Source organism: Solenopsis invicta, chromosome 6, assembly GCF_016802725.1.
Source record: "Solenopsis invicta isolate M01_SB chromosome 6, UNIL_Sinv_3.0, whole genome shotgun sequence".
Classification (NCBI taxonomy): Eukaryota; Metazoa; Arthropoda; class Insecta; order Hymenoptera; family Formicidae; genus Solenopsis; species Solenopsis invicta.
In genome coordinates, this window is record NC_052669.1 from 16,442,578 (window position 1) to 16,467,279 (window position 24,702).

At 32.9% G+C, this 24,702-nt stretch overlaps 1 protein-coding gene across 7 annotated transcripts in view; it reads right to left on the reverse strand.

Moving 5' to 3' along the window:
- Positions 1–24,702, reverse strand: part of LOC105202127 (serine/threonine-protein kinase PRP4 homolog) — a 38,154-nt gene that overhangs the window by 6,633 nt on the left and 6,819 nt on the right. For 3 of the 7 annotated variants that reach the window (XM_026141317.2, XM_026141311.2, XM_039450233.1), the window contains 7 exons: positions 14,885–15,229; positions 14,713–14,798; positions 14,473–14,619; positions 14,250–14,403; positions 13,904–14,156; positions 1,938–2,176; positions 509–709 (listed from right to left, as the gene is read on the reverse strand). In XM_026141317.2, the coding sequence (XP_025997102.1) occupies positions 509–709; positions 1,938–2,176; positions 13,904–14,156; positions 14,250–14,403; positions 14,473–14,619; positions 14,713–14,798; positions 14,885–15,229 (1,425 nt within the window). Of the gene's footprint in view, positions 1–34; positions 280–508; positions 710–1,937; positions 2,177–13,903; positions 14,157–14,249; positions 14,404–14,472; positions 14,620–14,712; positions 14,799–14,884; positions 15,230–24,702 lie in introns of those variants that run through there. The other 4 variants (XM_026141313.2, XM_026141312.2, XM_026141316.2 and 1 more) reach the window with 4 other exon arrangements.

The window sequence follows — 24,702 nt, forward strand, 5'->3', positions numbered from 1 at the left end:
ATACGACATGAACTAATCTATATTAGAAACACCATTTATAGATATATGACGAATTTATTCATTATTGCATTCACAATTATTATATTGAGTATAAAAATATTATACTCTGTCCATTTTTGATAATAATCACACACAATTAAATAATACCTTTAGATTCATACAGTACTGCCTGTAAAGTACGGTTTTGTGCAACATTACAATTATATTTTCTCTTTGTTGCAAAATTCTCACATTATACAAGACACAACTTGGATAAACTTTTTGCACCGCCTCTTCCTGCTAAACAAAAAAAGAGAGAAAGAATAAAATATAAATTTTTTTATGTAAAAAATAATATTTGGGGTGGAAAAAGGAATAAAAGAGAATGAGAATGAAAGAGATAGAGAAATAGAGACATACCGCGCTTCTATCAAGAAGCGTTTAACAATAAAAAAGATTGTTAACGGCATTATTTTACAAAGTTACGTCATTGAATTTTTCGAAGCTAAAGAACCCCAGACAGGGTTACCTATATTTTTTCTTGTATAAAGGGATGCGCCAGAGCATGATTCACAGTAATTCTCTTCCCTGCGTCCAACATTAATGTTCGTTCCAATAAATCTTTTAGTTGTCCAACTTTGCGATTTTGTTCCGGTGGTAAAGAATTTCCACCGAGTTCAGCGCTAAGATCGCGAGTTGCTGGTAACGTTGACATTACGACGACTTTCTCCTGGAAGGCATGTTAATACAACAGTAAATACAACACATTGCACGGTACATAGCCAAATAAATATACATATATAACGGCAAACACTGCTTACAGAAATATTTATTTCTGCAAATAATGTTTGCTGTTATATCTATACATTTGTTTGGCTACATAAAATTATCTAGCTAATTATTTAGATAAAGAAATTGATTTATCTTTATTCAGATTACTAAAACATATACTTTATTATCTCCATTTTCATCTTAAATAAAAGAAATATTATCTTTTTTAAAACGATTTGATTTTTTAAAATGAGTTAATACGCAAGTAGACTAAGTAATCTAAATAGTCTAAGTTAATATATAACAAGTATAAAATATTATTCTTAGCTTCAATCTACAACCATGTATTTTGACAGAAATTCTTGAAATGATAACAGATTGCATAGATCAGAAAAATAATAGCGTAATATAAAAATTTTTCTAAAGAACTCATTGTACATTGATCTAAGTTAAGTATACATATTCCCTTCATATTTTTCAACTTTAATTTCTATTTGAGTATTGATTCAAATAAAAAATAATTGGTCAGACTAAATTATTTGAAGGACTCTTGTGTTTAAGAAATATTTATAAATAAAAATATAAATTATTATTTTTTACATCCTAAATTGTTTTGTTCAACAATAATATTATCTTAAAATTATCTATAAAATAATATATAAATAAATACAATATATAATATACAAATTATAGATAAAACAATACCTATATAATTTCTAAATTTAAAATTTAATCAACTTTATTTTATGTAAGACACAGTTACATGCAATTTATTTTATCTGGATAACTTTAAGTTATCTAACAAGGGGAGGACCCGACAATGATCTCGCCAATTTTAATAAAATTTTATAGGTGTGTAGTATTCACTCACACCTTTATTGTAGTAAAGCCGTTCGTTGCACAACTTAGGCATTCTCGAAAAAATGACAATTAAATATTTCCAGCATCTATAAGTACCGTTACAGAAGAACGATTCTCAACGTAAGCAAAATTTTATTAAAATCGGCGAGATCATTGTCGGGTTCTCCCCTTGTAAGTGCAACACTGTCCGTAAGTAACACAAAAACGGTTATTGAGTTATTATCGATAAATGCTACATTTCTTCTATCGCATTGCGATTTGTAGAAGGTAGAAGATTACTTATAGTGTTGCGTGACAAAATTGTGGAAAATAATTAAAGAACTCACCCGTTCTGTAACTTTATCCACCTCGTGATACAGAAAATTGCAGTTGCTATCAAAATGCTGATCTTTGAACGAGCCTTTCCTAATTAGTTTATTTGGCATTTTGCCCTTTAAATCCATGAAGTACTTTAACATTTGATTGTTTGTTTTCCCCGAGAACATTATTTTTCCTGTGTATAGTTCGTATATGGTACATCCCACGGACCACATGTCAAGGCCAAAATCATATGGTATACCAAGAACTAGAAAATAATAACGTTACTTTCTGTTCCACATACAACTGATTTTATCAACGTCAAGAATACTTGAACTCATTTATACACACGTAATATTTTTTCGATTTTTGGAAATAATATATATTATGTTAAATAGCATTCAATTATCCAAATTTCTTATTTCTAAATATTTGCAACTGCACATATATGTACATGGAAAAGAGCACGCACATATACGCGAAAAGAAGCTGAAATTAATATTCGTGAAGTCGTTGTACATGATTAGCTAAGATCGTCTGTTAGGTATGGAAGATATAAATCAAACTCGTTTCAAGATTACATCACGAATTATTTACATATTGTTTATGTTATGTTTACAAATCTTTTTCATGTAGACAATACAAGTAAAGTAAATTATTAAAAATTAAAAAATACAGAAAAAAAAAAATTAAATTTAAAGATTGTGTATACGTATACATGGTATCCAAAATGTATGGAAATCCCTTAATATTTTGGAAACTAAACATTTTCGACAGAAATGTTTCAGGCAAAAGTTTGAAAAGATTTATTTACTAATTATAGCCGTTTGTTCTTGAATAGCGTGGCTAAGGTCAGGGTCAGATTAAAGTCACGTGGACTTTTTAAATGGAATATGGTACTTTTGATTCCAAAATCTAATAACTGGTGTCAATAGCTTTTCAAAACACTATAATAAAGTTCATTTTCATTAAATATTTTTCGAGTTATGAGGCTTGAAAATTACAATACCGTCAGCATTAACATGACTCAAGGTGTACCTCCTAAAGATTGCCCGGTCGGATTTATATACAGGGTGAAAATCCGGTAACAGTCAAATATTTCAGAAAGAATCAATTATAGCGAAAAATATGTAAGCAGCAAAGTTGTAGGGCTTAATAAAATGTACCTAATGATAACTAAAAATTTGACTTTGGTTGAAGGACGACGATCATATAAAAGTCAAATTGAATTTTTAAAATGGAACTGCCTACTTTTTATTGCATACTTGTAGCTTATCTCGAGATCTTTTCAAAACAATATAAATAAACGCTAAAGAAAATAAACGAACTCGAGAGCCGCGCTGAGTGTGGAACGCAATAATCAAAACAAGTAGGTAAATTGTGTATACGTTTCGACCTTTAATAACGGTTTTCTTTAGTACAAATAAGCATTTGTAACAATGATTAACAGTGTTTGATCCTAATTTTTAAAAGATAAATTGAACTATAATTATAGTAATTCTATAATTGAACTATAATTATACCAATTCTGTGGAAAGTACGTGGTAACAAAAACGTCCATTGACTGTCAGTTGTAGGATAACAAAAGAAAATTAAGACCTCTCGGAAACGTGCCTTGATATATGTTTCGGAAACTTAGGCATCGTGCACTATAAATAACGGAGCACAAATAATTAAGTAATAAATAAAATAAATAATAAAAGTTAAATAAATAATAAAACTTTTTACGCGTATATATCAAATTGTTGGAATGCACAATAATAATACACATGCTTATTTGTACTGAAGAAGACCATGTAACAACCCGTGCTTCTTATTTAGAAATCGCGCACGGACGTAGCTCGTCGGTGATTCCAGGGCACGATCCGGGTTAAAAGAGAGAATTAGGTCGTGATTTTAACGTGTAGAATATGTACAGTTTATTGTAGAAGGACGAAATACAACGTACTACTAATGTATACAAGATCGCTTTTCGGACGCGTCGCCGGTGATACGTCGTCGGCCATATCGTTAGTGGTGACGATTATTATGGTGCCGAACGGCGCGATTACAGAGGTGCACCGGATTCGGTGCGTGTATCGTCGTTGGCGCGGTCGCCGTTATTCGTGCGACAGGTGCGCGTGTTGTCGTCGCTGGCGTTCCTTCGGCGCGACGGGCGGTCCGATGTTTACCGACCTTGCAAGGTTGCGTGCGCGGTTTTCGCGGTCGCCGGTGCGGTAGCGGAGCGCGGGGCGACGCTCGGCCGAGCATCCCTTTAAATTCGCCGGTCGTACGACGCGCTATTGTTCGCAGGCGGGATGCGACGGCTACGTCGAGTACGCTCGACGGAGGCAAAGACGCTTTACCCCGTTTTCTTTAGCCGCCGCGGTAGGATCGGATCGGTGCGGGAGGGCCGGTCGGGCAAGAACGCTTGCCAGAGCCCAAGACACTTGAGCCCAGCTTCGGCAAGGAGAGACGGGTGTGAGAACAGTAGCTGTCGAGAACGCTCGACAGAGGCCAAGACGCTTGACCCCAGGACTACTTCAGGAGACTTCTTCGAAGACTAGTCGGCGGAGTAGCTGTCCGAACAATCGGCGGAGACGAAGCCTTGCATCTCGCTGCTCCGGCGCTTTTATACCCGAATCTCGAGACGTCGGAAATGCTCGGTGGCGGTTCGGTTTGTTTCGGCGCCAGCATCCCCGCCGCTCGAGATCGGTTACTCAGAGAGCGAGCGGAGGCGAGCGAGCACGTCGCCAGCGCGTGCCGATTTGAGCCGGTGCGCGTGCGCGGCGAGATATCTCGACGCGCGGATGCCTCGTCGCTCGTGTCGGCGTGTTTGAAAGTCTTTGTGGGCGCGCAGCGCCTCGTTTTACGCTCGGCGGTTGTTTTCGGCCGGCGCTTGGCGGACGGTGACCGGTCCGCTGGGATGTCGCGCGGAGGAGATTTGTTACAACCGTTATTAAAGGTCGAAACGTATACACAAACTTACCTACTTGTTTTGATTATTACGTTTAACACCCAGCGCGGCTCTCGAGCTCGTTTAATTTCTTTAATTTTTGTATTATTACATTTGAGCTCTTCTCGCATTATTTTCTTAAAAAAAAAAATAAACGTTTTTTCGTTAAGTATTTTTCTAGTTACAAGACTTAAAAGTTACAGTACCGCCGGCTGGATTACTGACTGATTTTCTTGGGGGACTTTCTTTGGGGACATCTCAAAAGTAAGGTTTATGCGACAAAACCACGTAATTTGGAAAACCTTAGCAACCGAATAACACAAGATGCAGCTCTGATCACATTAGAACAAATAAGATATGTGATCAATAATTTCTATGAGCGTCTAGCTCATTGTCAAACAATAAAAGGAAGAAATTTCAAACATTTAATTAATTGAGAAAGTGGGAAACAATATTTTCAAAGGTATGTTACACAGCAGAAAAGGTTTGGAATCACTAAAAACCGCGAAAATGACCAAGCGTGCGGTCCTAATCTTTGCTGTTGCACGCACGCACGCACGCACGCACGCACGCACGCACGCACGCACGCACGCACGCACGCACGCACGCACGCACGCACGCACGCACGCACGCACGACGCACGCACGCACGCACGCACGCACGCACGCACGCACGCACGCACGCACGCACGCACGCACGCACGCACGCACGCACGCACGCACGCACGCACGCACGCACGCACGCACGCACGCACGCACGCACGCACGCACGCACGCACGCACGCACGCACGCACGCACGCACGCACGCACGCACGCACGCACGCACGCACGCACGCACGCACGCACGCACGCACGCACGCGAGATGCAAATCCAATCGTGAAACCTCCACGCAATTCTCCTTGGATTATGCTAATGCCGGCAGTACTGTAACTTTCAAGTCTTGTAACTCAAAAAATCCTTAACAAAGAAATATTTTTTTATAGTGTTTTGGAAAAGTATCAAAATAAGCTACAAAAATATGCAATAAAAAGTAAGCAGTTCCATTTAAAAAATTCAATTTGTCCTTCATGTGATCTTCGTCCTCCATTCAAAGTCATATTTTCAGTCATCATTAGGTACATTTTATTAAGTCCTACAACTTTGCTACTTAAATATTTTTCGCTAAAGTTGATCCTTTTCGAGATATGATCGTTTCCGGATTATTACTCAATCCTGTATACTTTTTTGTGTTGGATTTACACACAAAACACATTAAATTTACACATATTATCTTAACCTGACATTGGCCACGCCAAGGTCAAGCAGATGTAGGGGAAAGTAGGTAAATTGCACGCACCTAAGGGAAATTTATCGCAGTGAAGTGATTTTTAAAGTTGAAATCGATACGAGTACAGAAATAGAAACTTTAAACATTTTTTTATCATTATGTATTGTCATATTGAACAATTTTTTATTGGTAATGCTATATTCAGCAAAAAGAAACAAGTGGTTAAACGAAAAAATTTCTCTGGCCTTGGGTAATTGTACGTGCGGTTGGATAAATGGACGCGGAGGAAAAATGAGGTTATAGCCCATTCTTTTAACTACACTACACTGCACTACACTGTACTAGTGGCACTATAGTTGATCTCACGTGGTCTCACGCCTTTCAAGATGGATGCGTAAAATTGTCGACGGCGAACTTGATTTGATAAAAAAACAATTACTTGATGACTATTTAATTAAATTTAATAAACAATAGCTCAAAGAACGCAGGAAAAAACGTACTTTTGTTAGGTATAACAAAATTAAATGACTAAAGTAAAAATACGGACTTATTGCCTTATTTTCTGAACGCCAAAATCGCAAGAAAAATCATGATTTTACTTTTTCTTATTTTTTCAATTAACTACGTTTTTAAATGATATAACGTATGGTTATATATTTAAAAAATGCCTTCAGCCTACAAATATCGTCGTGATATAATTTCTATTCATCGGGAAGGTGCCAAACCACGAAGCGTACAATTACCCAGTGCGTACAATAACCCTACTTTCCCCTAATCAGTAAATACACTTTTTTTAAATCCTATAACTTTTATCTGAAATATTTCTGTCAAAAATGCTTAGTTTCCAAAATATTAAAGAGTTACCACACATTTTGGACAACCTGTATGTGTGACTTTAGTATTGGTAAAATAAAAATATAATTAAAAAAAAAATAATATAATTTCTACCAATTTGATGAAATCTGGATCTTAAATGATTCATAGATTATTGTTTATATAAATGATGTGTAATACATACTTTATATATTGTACATTATACAGGGTTGGGCAGAAAAACCTGACACATTTTAAAAAATCGTTATTCCCCTCCAAGTGAAAAGAGGGCGCTGTAACTCCGGGAGCGAAAAATAGATGGTTGAAGGTTTATGTTTACATATCAGTACAGTTCCAGTATGGAGAAGTGGCCGCCGCAACAACGCGCGTTCGTTTGCGAGCGTTTTTTCATAACTCAGTCCTACGTTCAAGCAATTCGCGATTTTCGTATTGAATATTCTCTTCGTCCACGAGATCCGGTTCCCTCTCGTAATTCTGTGAATCTGTGGGTCAAAAACTTCCGACAAACAGCCACAGCCACGAAACAAAAGCCTCCAGGGCAACCAAGAACGGTAAGAACCCCTGAAAATGAGACACGCGTTCGCACCTCTTTGCAACGAAGTCCACGCCGTTCTGCCGGTAAACATGCTCAAGCTCTCGGAATGTCTCGTCGATCGTTTAGCAGAATGTTGAAAGCGATGAATTTTCATCCCTACAAAATTCTCATAACCCAGGAATTGAAATCATCGGGCGAATCATTGAAAAATCGGGCAATCATTGAAAAATCAGGCGAACATGGCCACCACGTTCGCCCGATCTCTCAGTGTGCGACTTCTTTTTGTGAGGCTATTTGAAGCAACGTGTCTACGCTAACAAATCTCGAACCTTGGACCAGCTGAGAGCCAATATTCGGAGAGAAATTGCAGAAATAAAGCCAGCGATGTTGAAAAAAGTGTATGATAATTTCGAAAAACGCCTCGAAAATTGTATTGCTTGTAACGGCCATCATTTAGCCGATATAATTTTTGGTAAATAAACAAAAAAAACCTTCAAGTGTCTAGTTTATTCTCCCGGAGTTTCAACCTCTTCCGATTAATAGCGGCCGCGCAAGTGGTTATTAAAATGTGTCAGGTTCCTCTGCCCAACCCTGTATATATGTATGGATAAATGTTTAACCTTTGATATAAATCAAGATATATAATCAAAGGTTAACGTTGCTAACGTATATAATGCACGTTATTAAGGGAATTTTAAGTAATAGAATTACAGACATTACAGAAAACAAAATTCTTCAAATTGGCTTTATGGAATAAAAAACTTTTTTTACATGTGTAAAGTACACGCAAGAATAAATCATGAGATATTCAACATAAAAACAAAAAAATATTAAAAAATTTATACAATTAGTTCCGAACTCTCGAAATTTAAATACAATTAATTACAATTAATAAGTGGAAAATAGGCTAATGAGAGTTAGCGCGAGTCAAAAAGCGCAATCACAAGTATCGATATTGAATCATTTATTCAATTCAAAATTACAAAATGAATGTTTCGATTCGCTTTATTATAACTGTATTATCCAGTTACGTGTCATCTCTTGCGATACGGTTAAAAATGCCACCACAAATTTGTCAAACCGTTGGCGACTTAGATACTTCCCAGTTTCGATGACTGATGACAACTTCTATTTCTATCGCCTGTACTATTTTTTGTTGCGTTAAAGATGACTCCAAAGCGAGTCAAAACGTTCGTTTTGTAATTTTGAATTGAATAAATGATTCCATATCAATACTTGTCATTGCGCTCTTTGACCCGCGCTGACTCTCATTAGCCTATTTTTCACTCATTAATTGTATTTAAAAATTTGTATACAAGAACAACAGATGTTCTAGAAAAATTCTATCTTTTACTTGACCTATCAAAGTACACAACATATTTGTGATACGAGCACAGATTTTCACATGAAACTCGAGAAATCAAATGTTTCTTATTTGTAACTATGGATTCACTGAGGATGATTCAAAGAGAAAACTGAAACGTTTTTGAAATAAATCTGCGACACGTTTTTTTAAACAATTAAAATATGTTATATGCATATTAATAACTGCGCTCGATTCTCATTTGCCAATTTTATTATTTTGAATTTATTAAAAAATTATTAAATGTATTTTTTTCTTCTCTTTTTGAGTATCCTACGATTTATTCTCGTGTGTACATTACACATGTAAAAAAGTTGTAAAGCTAATTCAGAGAATTTTGTACCCTGTACTGTCGGTATAATTCCGTTAGTTTAGAATGCCTTTAATTAATGTTATATGACATCTGTTTGACATCTGCATTTATCAAAAACAATTATGGTAATATAAGACATTGTTTTCTAAATGCATATAAAACTAAAATGTTTGTAAATATTATATTAAAGATGTATCTTTTTGTAAGAAAAAGTCCGAATAGTAAATAACTAGATCAGAGCCTTCCAACTCGCGCACGGCGTGCGATTTACTTCCTGAAATCCCCCTGCCTCTCGACCGCTCGTGATTTACCCCCTCTATATGGCTCAGTCTTCTACCCGAGGCCCATGGCGCAGGCGTCGCGTAGGAGATTGAACCATATGGAGAGGGTTACGCACGAGCGGACGAGATGGAAAGGCCTGTGCTACTGAGATGCAAAGCGAGCCGTCGCTAAAAGATAAAGCAGAGGAGAATACGCGCTTTAGCTTAGCTATATATTTTGGCAAAAAAAAAATTTCAAAAATTAAAATAAAATATTAAAATTTATTTGGCAAAAATTGAAATGGCAAAAAGAGTAAAAAATAAGCAATTGCAGTTAACAGAAGGGAAAATGATTATTTTTTTATTCTTAATAATCACAACCAACCACAGTGTCTCATTTGTTCCAAAATTTTGTCACGTGCAGAAATGTTCCATATTAAGAGACACTATAATCTTTGTCACAAAATAAAATATGAAAATTATAATAACGAAAAAAAATCAAAATTAATACAAGAATTAAAATTTAAACATACAACATCGCAAAAGCACGTTGATACAGATAAAAATATAAATTTATCAAAACGATCTCTAACTGCTTCTTATGCCATTGCTCTACTTGTAGCTCGCGAAAAAAAAAAGTTTCTCTACTGGAAATGTCATAAAAAAAAGAGCCATAGAAATGGCAAAAGCGTTTAATCTTCATGAAACTGTACAATACTTTAATACCGTATCTTTATCGCCACAAACAGTTTCAAGAAGAATCCATGATATTGGTAATTATCTTGAAGACAAATTAAAAAACTTGTTAACGACGTGTAAATACTATTCCCTTTGTTTGGACGAGAGCACTGATAATTCTGACGTAAGTCAGCTTTCAATATTTGTACGAATTATTCAGCACAATTTCTCTATTCATGAAGATTTGTTAACTTTAGTTCCACTACACGATACGACAAAAGGAATCGATATTTATAATGCATTAAAGGAACAAGTAAAAAAATTTGTTGGTTCTTTTGATAAATGTTCTGCTATTGTTACTGACGGAGCATCAGCAATGATTGGATCCAAAACTGGTCTAAAGGGATTACTTTTTGAAAATGATGTAAAATGTTTAATGTTTCATTGTATAATCCATCAGGAAGTTTTATGTGGAAAAGCGCTTAAATTATCCGATACAATGAAAACTGTAACCAAAATTACAAATATTATTAGAGGCGGTAACAGATCCCTTTCCCATCGTAAATTTCAAATATTTTTAGACGAAGTTAATGCTAGTTATCCAGATCTGTTAATGCATTCCGAAATCAAATGGCTAAGTGCAGGAAAATGTTTGCAACGTTTTTTTGCGCTTCGGAAAGAAATTCCAGACTTTTTGGAACGTTATGTTCTAAAAGACTCATTAAAGTTGCAAAATAAATTCAAAAGTACCGATTTTCTAAAAAAATTAGCTTTTTTAACAGATATGACTAATCATTTAAACATTTTAAGTTTACAACTTCAAAAGTGCAATCAAACAATTTCTGATTTAATAAGCAATATTAACCTGTTAACCGAGGAACTCCCTTTTTATTTACGCAGCATACAACGGGCGCGAACTCTTTCACTAGGACGTGTCAGTACGTCACGCCCGGAGGACGTAATTTCATATTATTATTTTTTTTATTTATGCTTAAAATAAATGAAAAGACTATGAAATATATATTTTTTCGTTTATTTATATATAAAACACAAAGGAAAATACAAAATTACAAACAAATAGAAAAGAATACGAACAAAAAAATGGAAACATCAAATTAAAAAATTATAAACTTTACAAACAATTATAAAGATTACAAAAAATATATATTTTGTATTTAGATACACAATAACAAATATAAAAAAGTTAGCAATTACAGAACATTAAACAAAAGCACACAAATAAAATAGAAATATTGAGTTTAAAAACTCTCAATAGCGAAATGATACTGATTCTCCCCGTGTCTTAAAATTCATGTCGAGATATGTATGGATGACTAATACCTTTATTGTTCGAAAATATAGGTCCCGCCCATTCCAGGGCGCAACATATGTTTCAAGGACGTATTCATATGTCCTACCCGTTCCGATATTGTTTACGTTTGACGTATTTATACGTCCCGCTCGATTAACAGGTTAATGGATTTCGCAATAAAATAAATCTATTTTTAATTGAAATATCTAAGAACGAATTACACCATTTTCCTTGTTGTGAAGAAATTATAAAAGATCTAGATGAACTGGAAGAAGTTGACGAAAAATCAGATTTTAGTATAGTTTTAGAAACATTGAAATGTATTGCTGATGAATTCGAAATTCGCTTCAAAGATTTCGATGTAATAAAAGAAGAATTACGTATCTTCAATAATCCCATGAAAGTCAAAATTCATGACCAACAAATAAAATATAGACAAGAATTATATGATTTACAAGCAGATGAATTTATGATTTCCAGGACTGAAATAGGACTGAAATAGGATTAGAATTTTTTAAGATCTTATCAAAAGATAAATATCCAAATCTTAAAGATCTTGAACTTAGAATTTGTTCTATGTTCGGATCTACATATAACTGTGAAAGTGCATTTTCAATCATGAAATATATTAAGTCTTTGAAGCGTACTTCACTAACAGATTCATCATTGATACATTCAATGCGAATTGCTATTATTCCGATGGATATTGATATCTCAGCTCTTGTAGGAAATGCAGAACATTCGCAAGTGTCACATTGACGTTAGAAATTTAATTATTCATTTCGTACTTTTTCCTTTTTTTATTTTTAAGAAATAAGTAATACAATTACAAATTTAAGAAAACAAATAATAAAAGAAACAAAAATTAAATAAAAAATATAAAAATATTATTTAATATAATAAAAATAATAAATTAAAAAGTTTAAAAAAATAATAAAAAATAAAAATGTTTAAAAAAAAGAAAAAAGGAACCAGCACCCGCCACGTCCACGTCGTTGGTTCTGGGCAAGACAAAGAGCGGGATTTCTATTTTAAACCGAAACTTCAAACTGACATAACATATGTAAAATAATTTTGTTATATCGTACATTGTTATACTCGTTTAAAAATATATTAGAACTTTTTATTAAAAACTTTTATTAAAAAATGCACTTTATTGTTTAAAAACTATGTCTTTTTATTCTTTAACATGTATTATTTTTCTAAGTGATCACTATTCTTACAATAAACTTAAGGCTCCTGACTCCTCAGGCGAGAACTCCGCGTTGACGGTAGCGACATTTCGTCGCGGACAAAATTAGAACTAATACACGTGAAACGTGACAGATTGACGATGAAATGTTATCGTGCATGTCATTTTGTTATTATGTGTTTCATTGTGAAAACATGACTTGTCTCGTATTTACCAAATTCGTAAAAATGGACCGCGAGTAAAGTTTCTTTGAATTTTATACATAAAAGTACATTTTTCACTCCTTTTAATAGCTATCCGTGTGTTTTCCTGTCTAAGTAGACGTCACTTTACGTGCTTTTTACGACTATTTACTGACTGCTAGGCAAAAAAAGGATAGTCGTGACCGATATTTAGAAGTGTTTTAAAGCCATCTGATTAGTCTGTTTTATCCAAATTGGCATTATTTAGAAATAGCACGTCGGACAAAATTACGTGCCCATGTGTTTTCCTGTTTCAATTGCTTCACTTTACATGCTTTTTACAACTATTTACTGATTGTTAGGCGGAAAAAGGATAGTCGTGACCGATATTTAAAAGTGTTTTAAAGTCATCTGCTTAGTTTGTTTTATCCAAATTGGCTTTATTTACAAATGGCATGTCGGACAAAATTACGTGTCATTTCACGCAATTTCTCGCTTCTGACGTCACGACTTCAATATGGCCGCGGCGAGTACTCAGGAGCCTTAATTCAAACTATTTAATACTATTTTGAAATAGTACTATTTTGAATAAGTCTCTGTTAGTTTACGAAATAAAAAGAGGTAGCCATTTATGGAGACGCCCTGTATAATAACTATCACAATTTTGAAAACAATGATATTAAAAATATAATTGCCATTTTTAGCATGTTTATTTTTTAATTCCAGTAGCACCGAGAAATAAACAACTATCTGATCCCATTTAGATTAGAATTTCATTAATTTTTTTGGCACAATTTCTCTAAGTTGATATAAAGTACGTTTTGAGAGAAATTAAACTTGACAGAAACAACTGCAATTGTTGTTAAGAATAGAAAATTAATTTTTAAATCTTTATTTGATGTTCTCTTGTTAATGTGTCTTCGGACAAATTACAAATTTGCTTACGCCAGCCCTGAGGGCGCGCGTTATGAGGAGTAGAAAGCAGTCAGGAGAAGGGGTAACTTCAGGCGGGGAACGCTTACCTACGAGATCTTGGTAGGGAAACAGTCACGTGACCGGTTGGAAGGCTCTGAACTAGATCATAACAAGGATTTATTATTTTGTAACAAATTAAAATACTTACTAATTTCGGGTGCACGGTAAAATCTCGAAACTAAATATGGTGTTGGTTCATTTTCGTGAGCGTGCGAAGCGGAGCCAAAATCACAGAGTTTCAACACTAATTTGCTTTCACTGACTAGAATATTATCCGGTTTGATGTCAGCATGCAGAATATTCGCACGTTTTAATAATTTTAGTGCTAGAAAAAGTTGCTGCGTATACGATCTTACCGCTTTAACGTGTAAACCAACGTCTTTGCCATACTTCTTTAAAACCTGCGATTCCCCAACAAACATGATTATTCCAATACTGTTTTAATTGTTCTAGATCATATATCTTGTTTACGATAAATATACGCTAGTACACACCTCTCTTAAATTCATGGCTAAAGGTTCGAAAACCATACATAAATGATTTTTGTGGAAGAAATGTCTAAATAGACGCAAGCAGTGAAATCTATCCTCCGGATCAGCGTCATTCAGCTTTCTAAGAATTTCTAACTCCTTCAAACCAGTTCTATGCCTGTATGAGTAAAAAAGGTAACAGCATTACATATCACAACCGATTAAAAATTGGAAATGTTACACTTACATTATTTCATTGTTCCTTATAATCTTTACAGCTACATCCAAATTTCCTCTAGCGCTGTCTCTCGCTCTTACCACGTTACTAAATACTCCTTGTCCTGTATATCCATAGACTACGTATCGCGCATCTAGTGTTTCTCCAACGCGTACTCTGAGAAACAGATTACATCGTTATCAGTTATCAAATTGATTAGTTTTTAAATTAAAACATTAACACAAAAGAAATAAGTAGTACATAACTGACCGATAATATCCTTCGGCGTCGTCCCAATTATCTGTCAAACTGGGATTGTCTGGTCCTCCTTGACGCTTTCCTTCTAGCGTAGGACTCTGAATAAAAGTCATAAAAGAACAAGAGGTAAAAACAGTACATAGTAAATACACTGATAAAAAGAAGTCGAATAAAAAAAACATACATTAAAATCTCCAATATTATCTGCTTCCGCAAACATATCCCATTCGTTTGACTTTTTTGAAATTTGCTTTTCTTCTTGTTTAAACCTTTCAGATGTCTTGATGTTCCCAGTTTTGTCAGGTTCATTAGATAGCGCATCTTCAAATCTAGATTTTCTTTTTTTGGCTGGTGGCGGAGACTCTAATTTTTCTGTGGGCAGTGGTGGAGTGTGGCTTTCCAAAACGGATTCATTGTTATTGGATGGTATTTCTACAGATTTTTGTGATACATTAGACTGGCTTTCTGGAGAACCAGCAACAATGATGTCGGCAGACATATTGGAATCTTCATTTGGTCCACTTAGTCTCTGTAAAAAAAAAAAAAGAAGGAAGAAAGGGAAGAGAAAAAAAGAGAAATTTATTCATCACAAATGAAATCAATAATCAAATAACATGTATATAACGTATATATCAAAAATAGGAAAAATTACTTTGCAGAAGTAACTAATTATAGTTACATTTTAGACGAATTTTTTTAATTCATGGAATAATCAAGCTCATTCTGTACAAATTCAACTTTGTTCTATAAAAGCTGTATTTGTGCATAATGCGATTAATCAATTCATGAATTAACAAAAATCGCCTTTTTTCACTCTCTCAAAAAGTAATTGGTTGTTATTACAAGTTACCGACTCTAAAAAGTAAAATCTAATTTATGCAGGCTGTAACCGTTAACTTATGCTCAAACTGGTACAATTCAACAATAGAATTTCAATAGAAACTTGCTAAACAATAGCACTGAAGACTGTTGTACGGAACACCCTTCTGATTGCGCTGAAATTTTACAATATTGTTACAATATTTAGTAATTAATTACGAAGATCCTATCTGCGGATTTTATTATGGTTAATTATAGTTTCAAAGATAAAAAAAATTATACAGGATTCCGGTAATGACTGGATCACTTCTAGTGGGGTTATTGAGCAGGTCAAACTGAGCAGAAAAGTCCTCTATTATGTTACAAATTTCGTAATAATTAACAAGATTAATTACTAAAAATAACCGAATCCGTCGCTATCATTAAATGCAAACGCGCAGAGAGATAGGGCTAAATTGGCAATTTTTAGCTCACGAGAATGCGGTTATTATCGTACACTCTCGATAATTTTTTTCTTTTTAAAACAATAGCAGCGCTGCCATTCAGTCACTAAAGTCATTTTTTGTTACATTTTTTTTACAAGTCACTAAAATGTCAATATAGTCCAAAAAGGGTTACTATTATCACCATTTTTGTCCTGAGTTGACATGAAATTTGCAAAATATGTGCTGGAGTAGTTTGTCAATACCAACTAATCAAAACTGTCTTATAGCAGATTCATATTTTAGGGTTTCTAAGTCTTCTAGGGTCTCCAATCAAACTCATTATCAACATCTCTTTTCATTTATCTTTCAAAATCTACAGTTATTTTTCATACATTCAAAGAATACGTTTTTCTTTATTGTATTTTTTATTAGCTAATGAATAATTTATCCTTGTTTTATCTAAATAATGTTTATTTTTCATTGTTATAAATATTTTATTTTGTTTAATATATTTTAGTCTTTTGTACAATCTTTATCTTATTATGTTTAATAAAATATATTATTTATATTATGTAATAAAACTGCAACAAAAATGTATTGTACTGATATTTTGTTATTTAAACTTCTCTCTGCTTTTTCTTTATTATAAATTTTCAAATAATGCTATGGAAAACTTTTGCTACATGTTAAACAAAAGTAGATTCCGGAAAATAAGAATTTTTTTGTTCAAATAGTCCTAATTACGTTGAAAATTGGAGAAAAAGTATCACTTTTAGTTACTATTTACCTAAAAAATTATTATTGTCATTTTTTCTGTCTAAAAGTAATCACTATTTCATTTTTTTTAAGTCACCGTCTTGATGGAAGCAATGGTTTAATAACCGATTCTCGAAAACTTCAAGACATTAATTGAATACAACAAGTCATAAACGTTGATGTTTTGCGTAAAATCTATAACAATAATATGTTCTTCAATTATTACATTGATTTAATAAAAATACAATTGTACGTTTCGGTCTACTTCAGACGAGAAAATTCAATTACTTTAATGTACATAATTATTTCATCCACTTTTATTAAATCCTTTTCTCTGCATTTGGTGAGACCATTCCCAACTGCAAAAAATTCACCAAATTTTATTTTGAGAAAGTTAAACAATAAGTTATTTACTTATTTCTTTTAACATCAATTAAAAAGTTTGTAACAATTTAATAATTAATGAGTTTATACTTATTCGGATGAGAAACGGGTCCATACACAAATTTTTTAATGTAACATCAATTACTCTTTAAGCTTCTTTACAATTTTCTAACCATCTTATGGAGCAAAGATATCCGTCAATACGTTTACTGCGCTTTCCATCATTATATATAAAAAATGTAAAAAAATAATTTTGTCAAAAAAATGTAAAATTTAAATTTAGAAGTAAAATTTCAAAAAATTCTAGACTAGTAGTAAAATTTCTAGGAAAATCCCTGATTCTAGGGGGCACTGTCTCAAATCCCTGACTTTTTAGGTTTTCCCAGACAGTGGACACCCTGCTTATGCAGCAATGCAAGAGTGTGTGCTTTCCGCTTTAAACTATATAAAACCGAAGTTAGCATCTTCGTAAATAATCACTATCGTAACAATATTATCTGTATTTTAGTTTAATATGGGTACCTCAGGTCCGAATTCATAGACGTTTCTCATATCTCAGATCTCAAATCTATTTTTATCTTGTATATTACGTTACCATACGTGAGACATAAACAGATTTGAAAAACGTTTATAAATTTGGACCTTTTTTCGTACAACATCACATTAAAATCCCAATATTGAACTTTACCGGTTCCGGCATAAGTTGAAGATTATGGCCTGCATAAATCAGGTTTTACCTAAAACGAGAAGCATACACTCTTGCATAACCATATACATAAGAAAATTGGTCCATTTTCTTATATACATAGTTATGCAGCACAAAAATCTGTGCTCCAGCATTAACTATGATGCGTGTAGTCTTAAACCGTAAGAAATTAATCACGCCAAAAATTTTCGTCACACAGCTATGATTGGTCGATTTTTACAGCTTAAGGCCTTACTGCGCGCATCGTAAACAAACCATAACAAATTACCATTAACCCTTAAACACACCGATCCTGTAAAATACGGAAACATATTTTTGGGTCTGGGAGACTTTTTCAACTTTGAGAAGCTATAACTTTGATTACAATCAATATTTTTCTACGAATTTTTTTTTAAATAAAAGTTCAAAATCTCAGGAGTGTGACTGCACAATCGGCATTGCCGAAAAATAATTTATTGTGAAGTTATAAAAGCAAAACCATTAAACAAAAATGAGAAATTGATTAAAAATCCACTTTTCCTTCAAAAAATCATATCCTCGCAACAAAAAAGGTTTAAGGACTTTTAAATACGGCGTTTTAAAGCTAAAGAGTCATACTTTCAAAATAAAATTTGGCAAAGTCATTTCTTTCAAAAAGTATAATTATATAACATGGAGAATACGAGGTATTTTTGGGCATCTAAAAATCCACTGTTTAAAAAAAAATCATATCTTTCCAACATAAAACTTTGAAGAATTTTACAATACGGCGTTTTAAAGCTAAAGATTCATACTTTCAAAAAAAATTATATCATTGCCATTTCTATTAAATAATGTACTTATGTAACAAGGTGAATATAAGGTATTTTTGATTAGATCGTGCCTAAAATTGAAAATTGATGTGTTTCATGATATATTTCGGAAAAACTCTTTTTTTTACAACATTTTATTCCAACTTTAGACAGAGTATATGCGAGTAACATCCGCAAACTGACCTGTTCAAACGTATTTTGTCCAGCTTTTTTATGTAAAATACTCACAAAAAAGTTTCACTTACACACTATATGGGTCGCATTGACCCTAACAAAACTTTACTGCCGTGCCGTTCAAATTCTAGTTGACCAAAAAAGTTGATCAACTATATCAATCAAAAGAGATTTTAAACTTTTTTTACGTCTTGTTCTGAACCTCCTATCTCATTCTGTCTTCACAGAGCAAGCGTTCAAAACTTCATATGGGGTCTCTCAGACCCACTTACGTGTTTAAGGGTTTAAGGGTGCGGTTAAAATAAAATTCTTTGTTCTGATTCAGTTATTTAGAAAATAACTGTATCATTACGTTTCTCTTATTTTTCGTATAATTTTTGCGCTGCTATTTTAAAACCAAGAATCTTATATTCCAAATATTATTAGATTATCTCATTTATTCTAATTATTCGGTTTTATTTATTGGGTATACAACTTAGTTCGGTTCGTTTTTAAAAGATGGCTCTAGGTGCTATAAATGGTTGAGGGCGACAGCTGATTTTTGTTGTATCGTAAAGTGTTAATATCTGTAACCAAATATTGTTTGCAAGCCTTTGAGTTTTGCACAACCAATTTAATTTTTACTGCGTTGAAAATGTCGAGTTTTGTTCCAAATAAACACCATTTGCGGAAAGTTTTTATTTTCTGTTTCAATTAGAAGAAAAGTGCAGCTGAAGCGCATCGAATGCTTGTGGAAGTGTATAGTGAATCTGCACCATCAAATAAATCTTGTAGAGAATAGTTTCGACAATTTAAAACTGGTGATTTTAGTATTAAAGTCAAAGAGCGTTCGGGTCAACCAAAAAAGTTTAAAGATAAAAAATTAGAAACATTACTCAATCAAGATTCGTGTCAAACGTAAGAACTCGCAAAAATATTAGAAGTTATTCAACAAGCTATTTCAAAACGACTCAAAGCCGCGGGATACATCCAAAAACAAAAAAATTGGGTCCCATACAAATTGAAATAGAAATATCAGACGTCGATTTTGCATGTCCGAAATATTGCTTGAACGGTACAAAAAGTCTTTTCTGCAGCGAATCATTAATGGGGACGAAAAATGGATTCACTACGACCAAAACGCAAAAAATCGTATGTAAAATCCGGCCAACTAGGAACATCAACGCCAAAGACAAATATCCATGGTGCCAAGGTAATGCTCTGTATTTGGTGGGATCAAAAAGATGTGATCCACTATGAGATGCTAAAAACTAGTCAAACCATCACGGGAGACTTCTACAAGCAACAATTGATCCGTTTAAAGCGAGATATAGCCAAAAAACGTTTAGAATGCGCGACCAGACACAAGTACATAATCTTTCACCATGATAACGCTCGGCCTCATGTTGCTGTTTCGGTTAAAAACTATTTGGAAAATAGCGGATAGGAAGTTCTGGCTCACCCGCCTTATAGCCTAGACCTTGCCCCTTCCGACTACTATTTGTTTCGATCAATGCAGAACGCTTTGACTTCACTTCAGAACAGGGCATCAAAAATTGGCTCGATTCATTCTTAGCTTCAAAAGATGAACGCTTCTTCCGCAACGGGATACATAAATTGCCAGAAAGATGGGAAAAAATAGCGGCCAGCAATGGACAATACTTTAAATAGGGTATTAATTCATTTTATCGTTAAAATAAATACGTTTTTCAAGCAAAAAAAACGGATCAAATTAAGTTGTACACCAATTATTTCTGACTATTTTAAGTCTATATAAAAAAATATTTTAAATTTAATCCCTACTAGCCAACGCGAGGTCACTCGCGTTCAAGCAAAATTTCTCGCATTGCGTACGCCGGTACGGTATGTGCTACATACGTCTATACCTTGCCTAAAAAAAACTTCGTTAGTAGAATATGACGCCACAGGAGCGCTTTTTAACCCTTAAACACGTAAGTGGTTCATAAGAGTCTCTGAGAGACTCCATATGAAGTTTCAAACGCTTCCTGTGTAAATACGGAATAAGATAAGAGGTTCGGACCAAGACGTAAAAAAAGTTTGAAATCTCCTCTTTCGATTGATATGGTCGATCAACTTTTTTGGTCAACTAGAATTCAAACGGCACGGCAGCAAATTTTTGTTAGGGTCAATGCGACCCATATAGTGTGAAAGCAAAACTTTTTTTGTAAGTATTTTACATAAAAAAGCTGGACAAAATGCGTTCGGACAGGTCGGTTCACAGATGTTACTCGCATATACTATGTCTAAAGTTGGAATACTAGAAAATGCCGTAAAAAAGTGTTTTTCCAAAATATATCATGGAACACATCAATTTTCAATTTTAGACACAATTTAATAAAAAATACCTCATATTCGCCTTGTTACATGAGTACATTTTTTAATAAAAATGACAATGATATAATTTTTTTTAAATATAAATCTTTAGCTTTAAAAGGCCGTATTGTAAAGTCTTTAAAAGTTTTTTGTTGCAAAAATGATTTTTTTTTTAAAGTAGATTTTTAGATGCTCAAAAATACCTCATATTCTCCATCCTACATAATTAGACTTTTTAAAAAAAATGACTTTGCCAAATTTTATTTTGAAAATGTGACTCTTTAGCTTTAAAACGCCGTATTTGAAAGCCCTTAAAAGTTTTTTGTTGCGAAGATATGATTTTTTGAAGGAAAAGTGGATTTTTGACCAATTTCTCATTTTTGCTTAATGATTTTTCCTTTATAACTTCACAAGAAATTGTTTTTCGGCAATGCCAATTATGCAATCACACTCCTGAGATTTTAAACTTTCATTAAAAAAAAAAATTGTAGAAAAATATTGATTGTAATCAAAGTTATAGCTACTCAAAGTTGAAAGTCTCCCAGACCCAAAAATGTATTTCCATATTTTACAGGATCGGTGTGTTTAAAAGTTAACTGCTGTTATTTCAATAGTATTTCGGTATAACAAATTCGCAGTGCACGATTGACGCCAGCTTGACTGGTAAAAGTGCTAAAATTGGAAATAAATAATTTCTTAATTTTTTATAATATTTTATTTTATCAATATATCTGCACAATATTTGTAGCTTTTAACTTTTTATTAATGAAAGCATTTGATTTTTATTTCAGAAATATTGTGTTATATGTATATGTACGCACGCACGCACGCACGCACACATACATATATATACATACATATATGTACATACATATATATACCCCTATAACCATTTTTACAAATGCAAAGATTGGCAACAAATTTTGGTCCGTAGACATTGTTATTTCCGGTTCTGTTAGCAGATTTCTACTAAATTTGCTACAACCTTGTTGGCAGAATATATGACAAATTGACGATAAAAAGTAAGCACATCTGTTGAAAGTTTTGACGACAAATATATAACAGATATTAAACAAGTTTACTATTGCAAGAATTTTAGCCATTTTCACGCAAGAATGCAACATTATCCCTTAGTCAAAAGGCATTACAGATTGGAAGTTAATAGACAGATCTGTTGTATGTATTGATTGACAGATTGATGGCAAATAGTAAGCAAGCTTGCTATTACGAAAATGCAGCAAGTCAGCATTTATCACACAAGAATGTAACATTAGTTGAGTTCCGTAAAGCGCATAACGCGTATGACGTAATCCTTGAGCACCAAAAGTTAAACAAGGATAAATGTTATGTTACGCACATCATGCGCTCTCTTTATGGAATTCGATCATTATCTCTTTATCAAAACAATTATGCCACTAATTTGTTTATAACAATTATAACAACTTTAACAATTACGAAAGCGTCATATGTTTCTTTAGTAATTTTTTCCCGTGAATTGATTGGCACAATCAGTATTCCTCTACAATCATTATTAACAATTTGTTTATAACAATTAATTGCAAAATTGACTTTTGCAACGTGCTCTTTACGTCAATAATGTTTTATTATGCTTTGATATTACTATATCTAATTGTTATTTTTTGATTGATCTGGCCATGGGCAGGAAAAGATTTTAATTATTTATATAGTTTATATTAAAAATATCTAAGACTAAATAATCATAGGGTTAGTGATAGTGTTCGTGCGATATTCAAAACGCAAGTTTCTTTTGGTTCAATTCAGCTTTACTTCAAATATAACTTTTTATTAACGATATCACATGTATACGATTAGCTCAGTGTTACCGTGTTGGGTTGTTATTCCGAAATCTTAGGTTCGAATCCCGCCGGCGCCGAAACGCGTTTTCAAAAATTTATAAAATAATGCGTAATTGTAATAAGTAAATTAAAATGTTATATGTGAAACAGTGGATACAGATTAAGCTAGAGATAAAGCACAGATTAAGCACAGATAAAAATAATAAAATCTGTTAAAAGAAAAAATAAATTTTGTGTTAGTCTTGGAAACATCAGATTTGATCTGTATTTGGTGTCATTCGTCAGCACGTTTGAACAGATTTGGTTTGTGTTTGGCATCATTTTGTCAACACATTTAACAACAGATTTGGTTTGTATTTGCCATTTTGTCATCACATTGTTATCAAATCTGTTCTCGAATTGGTTTCAATTTGACTTCTGATATATGTTCTTCAGATTTGGTTTACATTAGACATCCTATTGCGGACATAGTAGGATACGGTTTTGGTACAAAATTCAGCCGGAATTTGGTGCCAATTTGATATCCTTTTGCGTACAAAATGTTTGCTGGGTAGTTTTAAAAAAATATATAAATATAAAGATGTAATTTTTACTTTTTAACACTAAATTTGTATCAAAATTCATTAAACTTACAAAACTACATTTATTGAAAATACCAAATTATCAGCTAATTTTATATCATAAAAATAAGCATTCCTTATGTTGCAAAATTAACATTAAATTATGGATCTAAACCAATGAAACATTTTTTAAATAAAAATATGATTCTCTAGCTTTAATTTTTTTTTTTTTAATCAGTTCTTTACGATAATTTTTAAGACAATATTTTTCAAAAATTACCCTGCACTTATCGTAATTTTGTTTACATATTTGCCGAAATTATATAGTTTTACCAATTGTCAGTGCCATTACACTTTTTAATACTAAAAAGTTGAAACTATGTAAAATTACGGTTGAAAACCATCTCATTACGGTGTATCCTTTATTAAAACGTGAGTAATGTTGACTAATAAGAAACAAAAAATTACGTTAGCTAGTAAGTATTAAAGTATTGCACAAAAATAATGTTCAATTTATTATATTCAGAGTATTATAATCAGCAATGTTTAAAAAAAAATTCAATTTTTTTTTAAGTAAATTTTTAGCAATATTTCTGCATAGTTTCAAGTGCAAGAATTTGCCAAAAGTATAAATATTTTGCTCTCGAAAGCATTTCTAAAATGTTATAAACAGATATAGATATTTTGAAACTTACCTAAAATGTTTCATTTTTTCAGTTAAAATAATTCTGAGACGTCTTTAAAAAATTTGGTAATATATGGATGTTATTTGAATTAATAATTTATAATATTTATATTTTTAATAAAATTATATATATATAAAATAATTATAAAAGTAACTAAGTAATCAACTATTAATGGGCTAATAAGAGTAACGGTTGTTGATGCGTAGAATTAACAATTTTATTAAAGTTCGACCGAATATTCGGTTTCGATTCGATTTCGGCCAGTTTCAGCCAAAAATTTAAGGTTCGACTAAATTTCGGTTTCGGCCAAAACTGAAGCAAAGTTTCGGCGTGATCGAAACTGAAATTGTACTACAGCCGATGACAACACGGCGTAACAATCGCTGCAATTTAACAAGCAAACAATTATTTAGTTCTGCTGGACAAATTTATGCAGACTAAATAACTGGTTAGGCATAAATGCCGATAAATTATTATTTTTATTTTACAACATTCAATTATTTAATTTCAACTATTAGGCTGCGTCCCATTTAGATGTTCACATGCTGCATTCTATCTGCCTTTTATATGT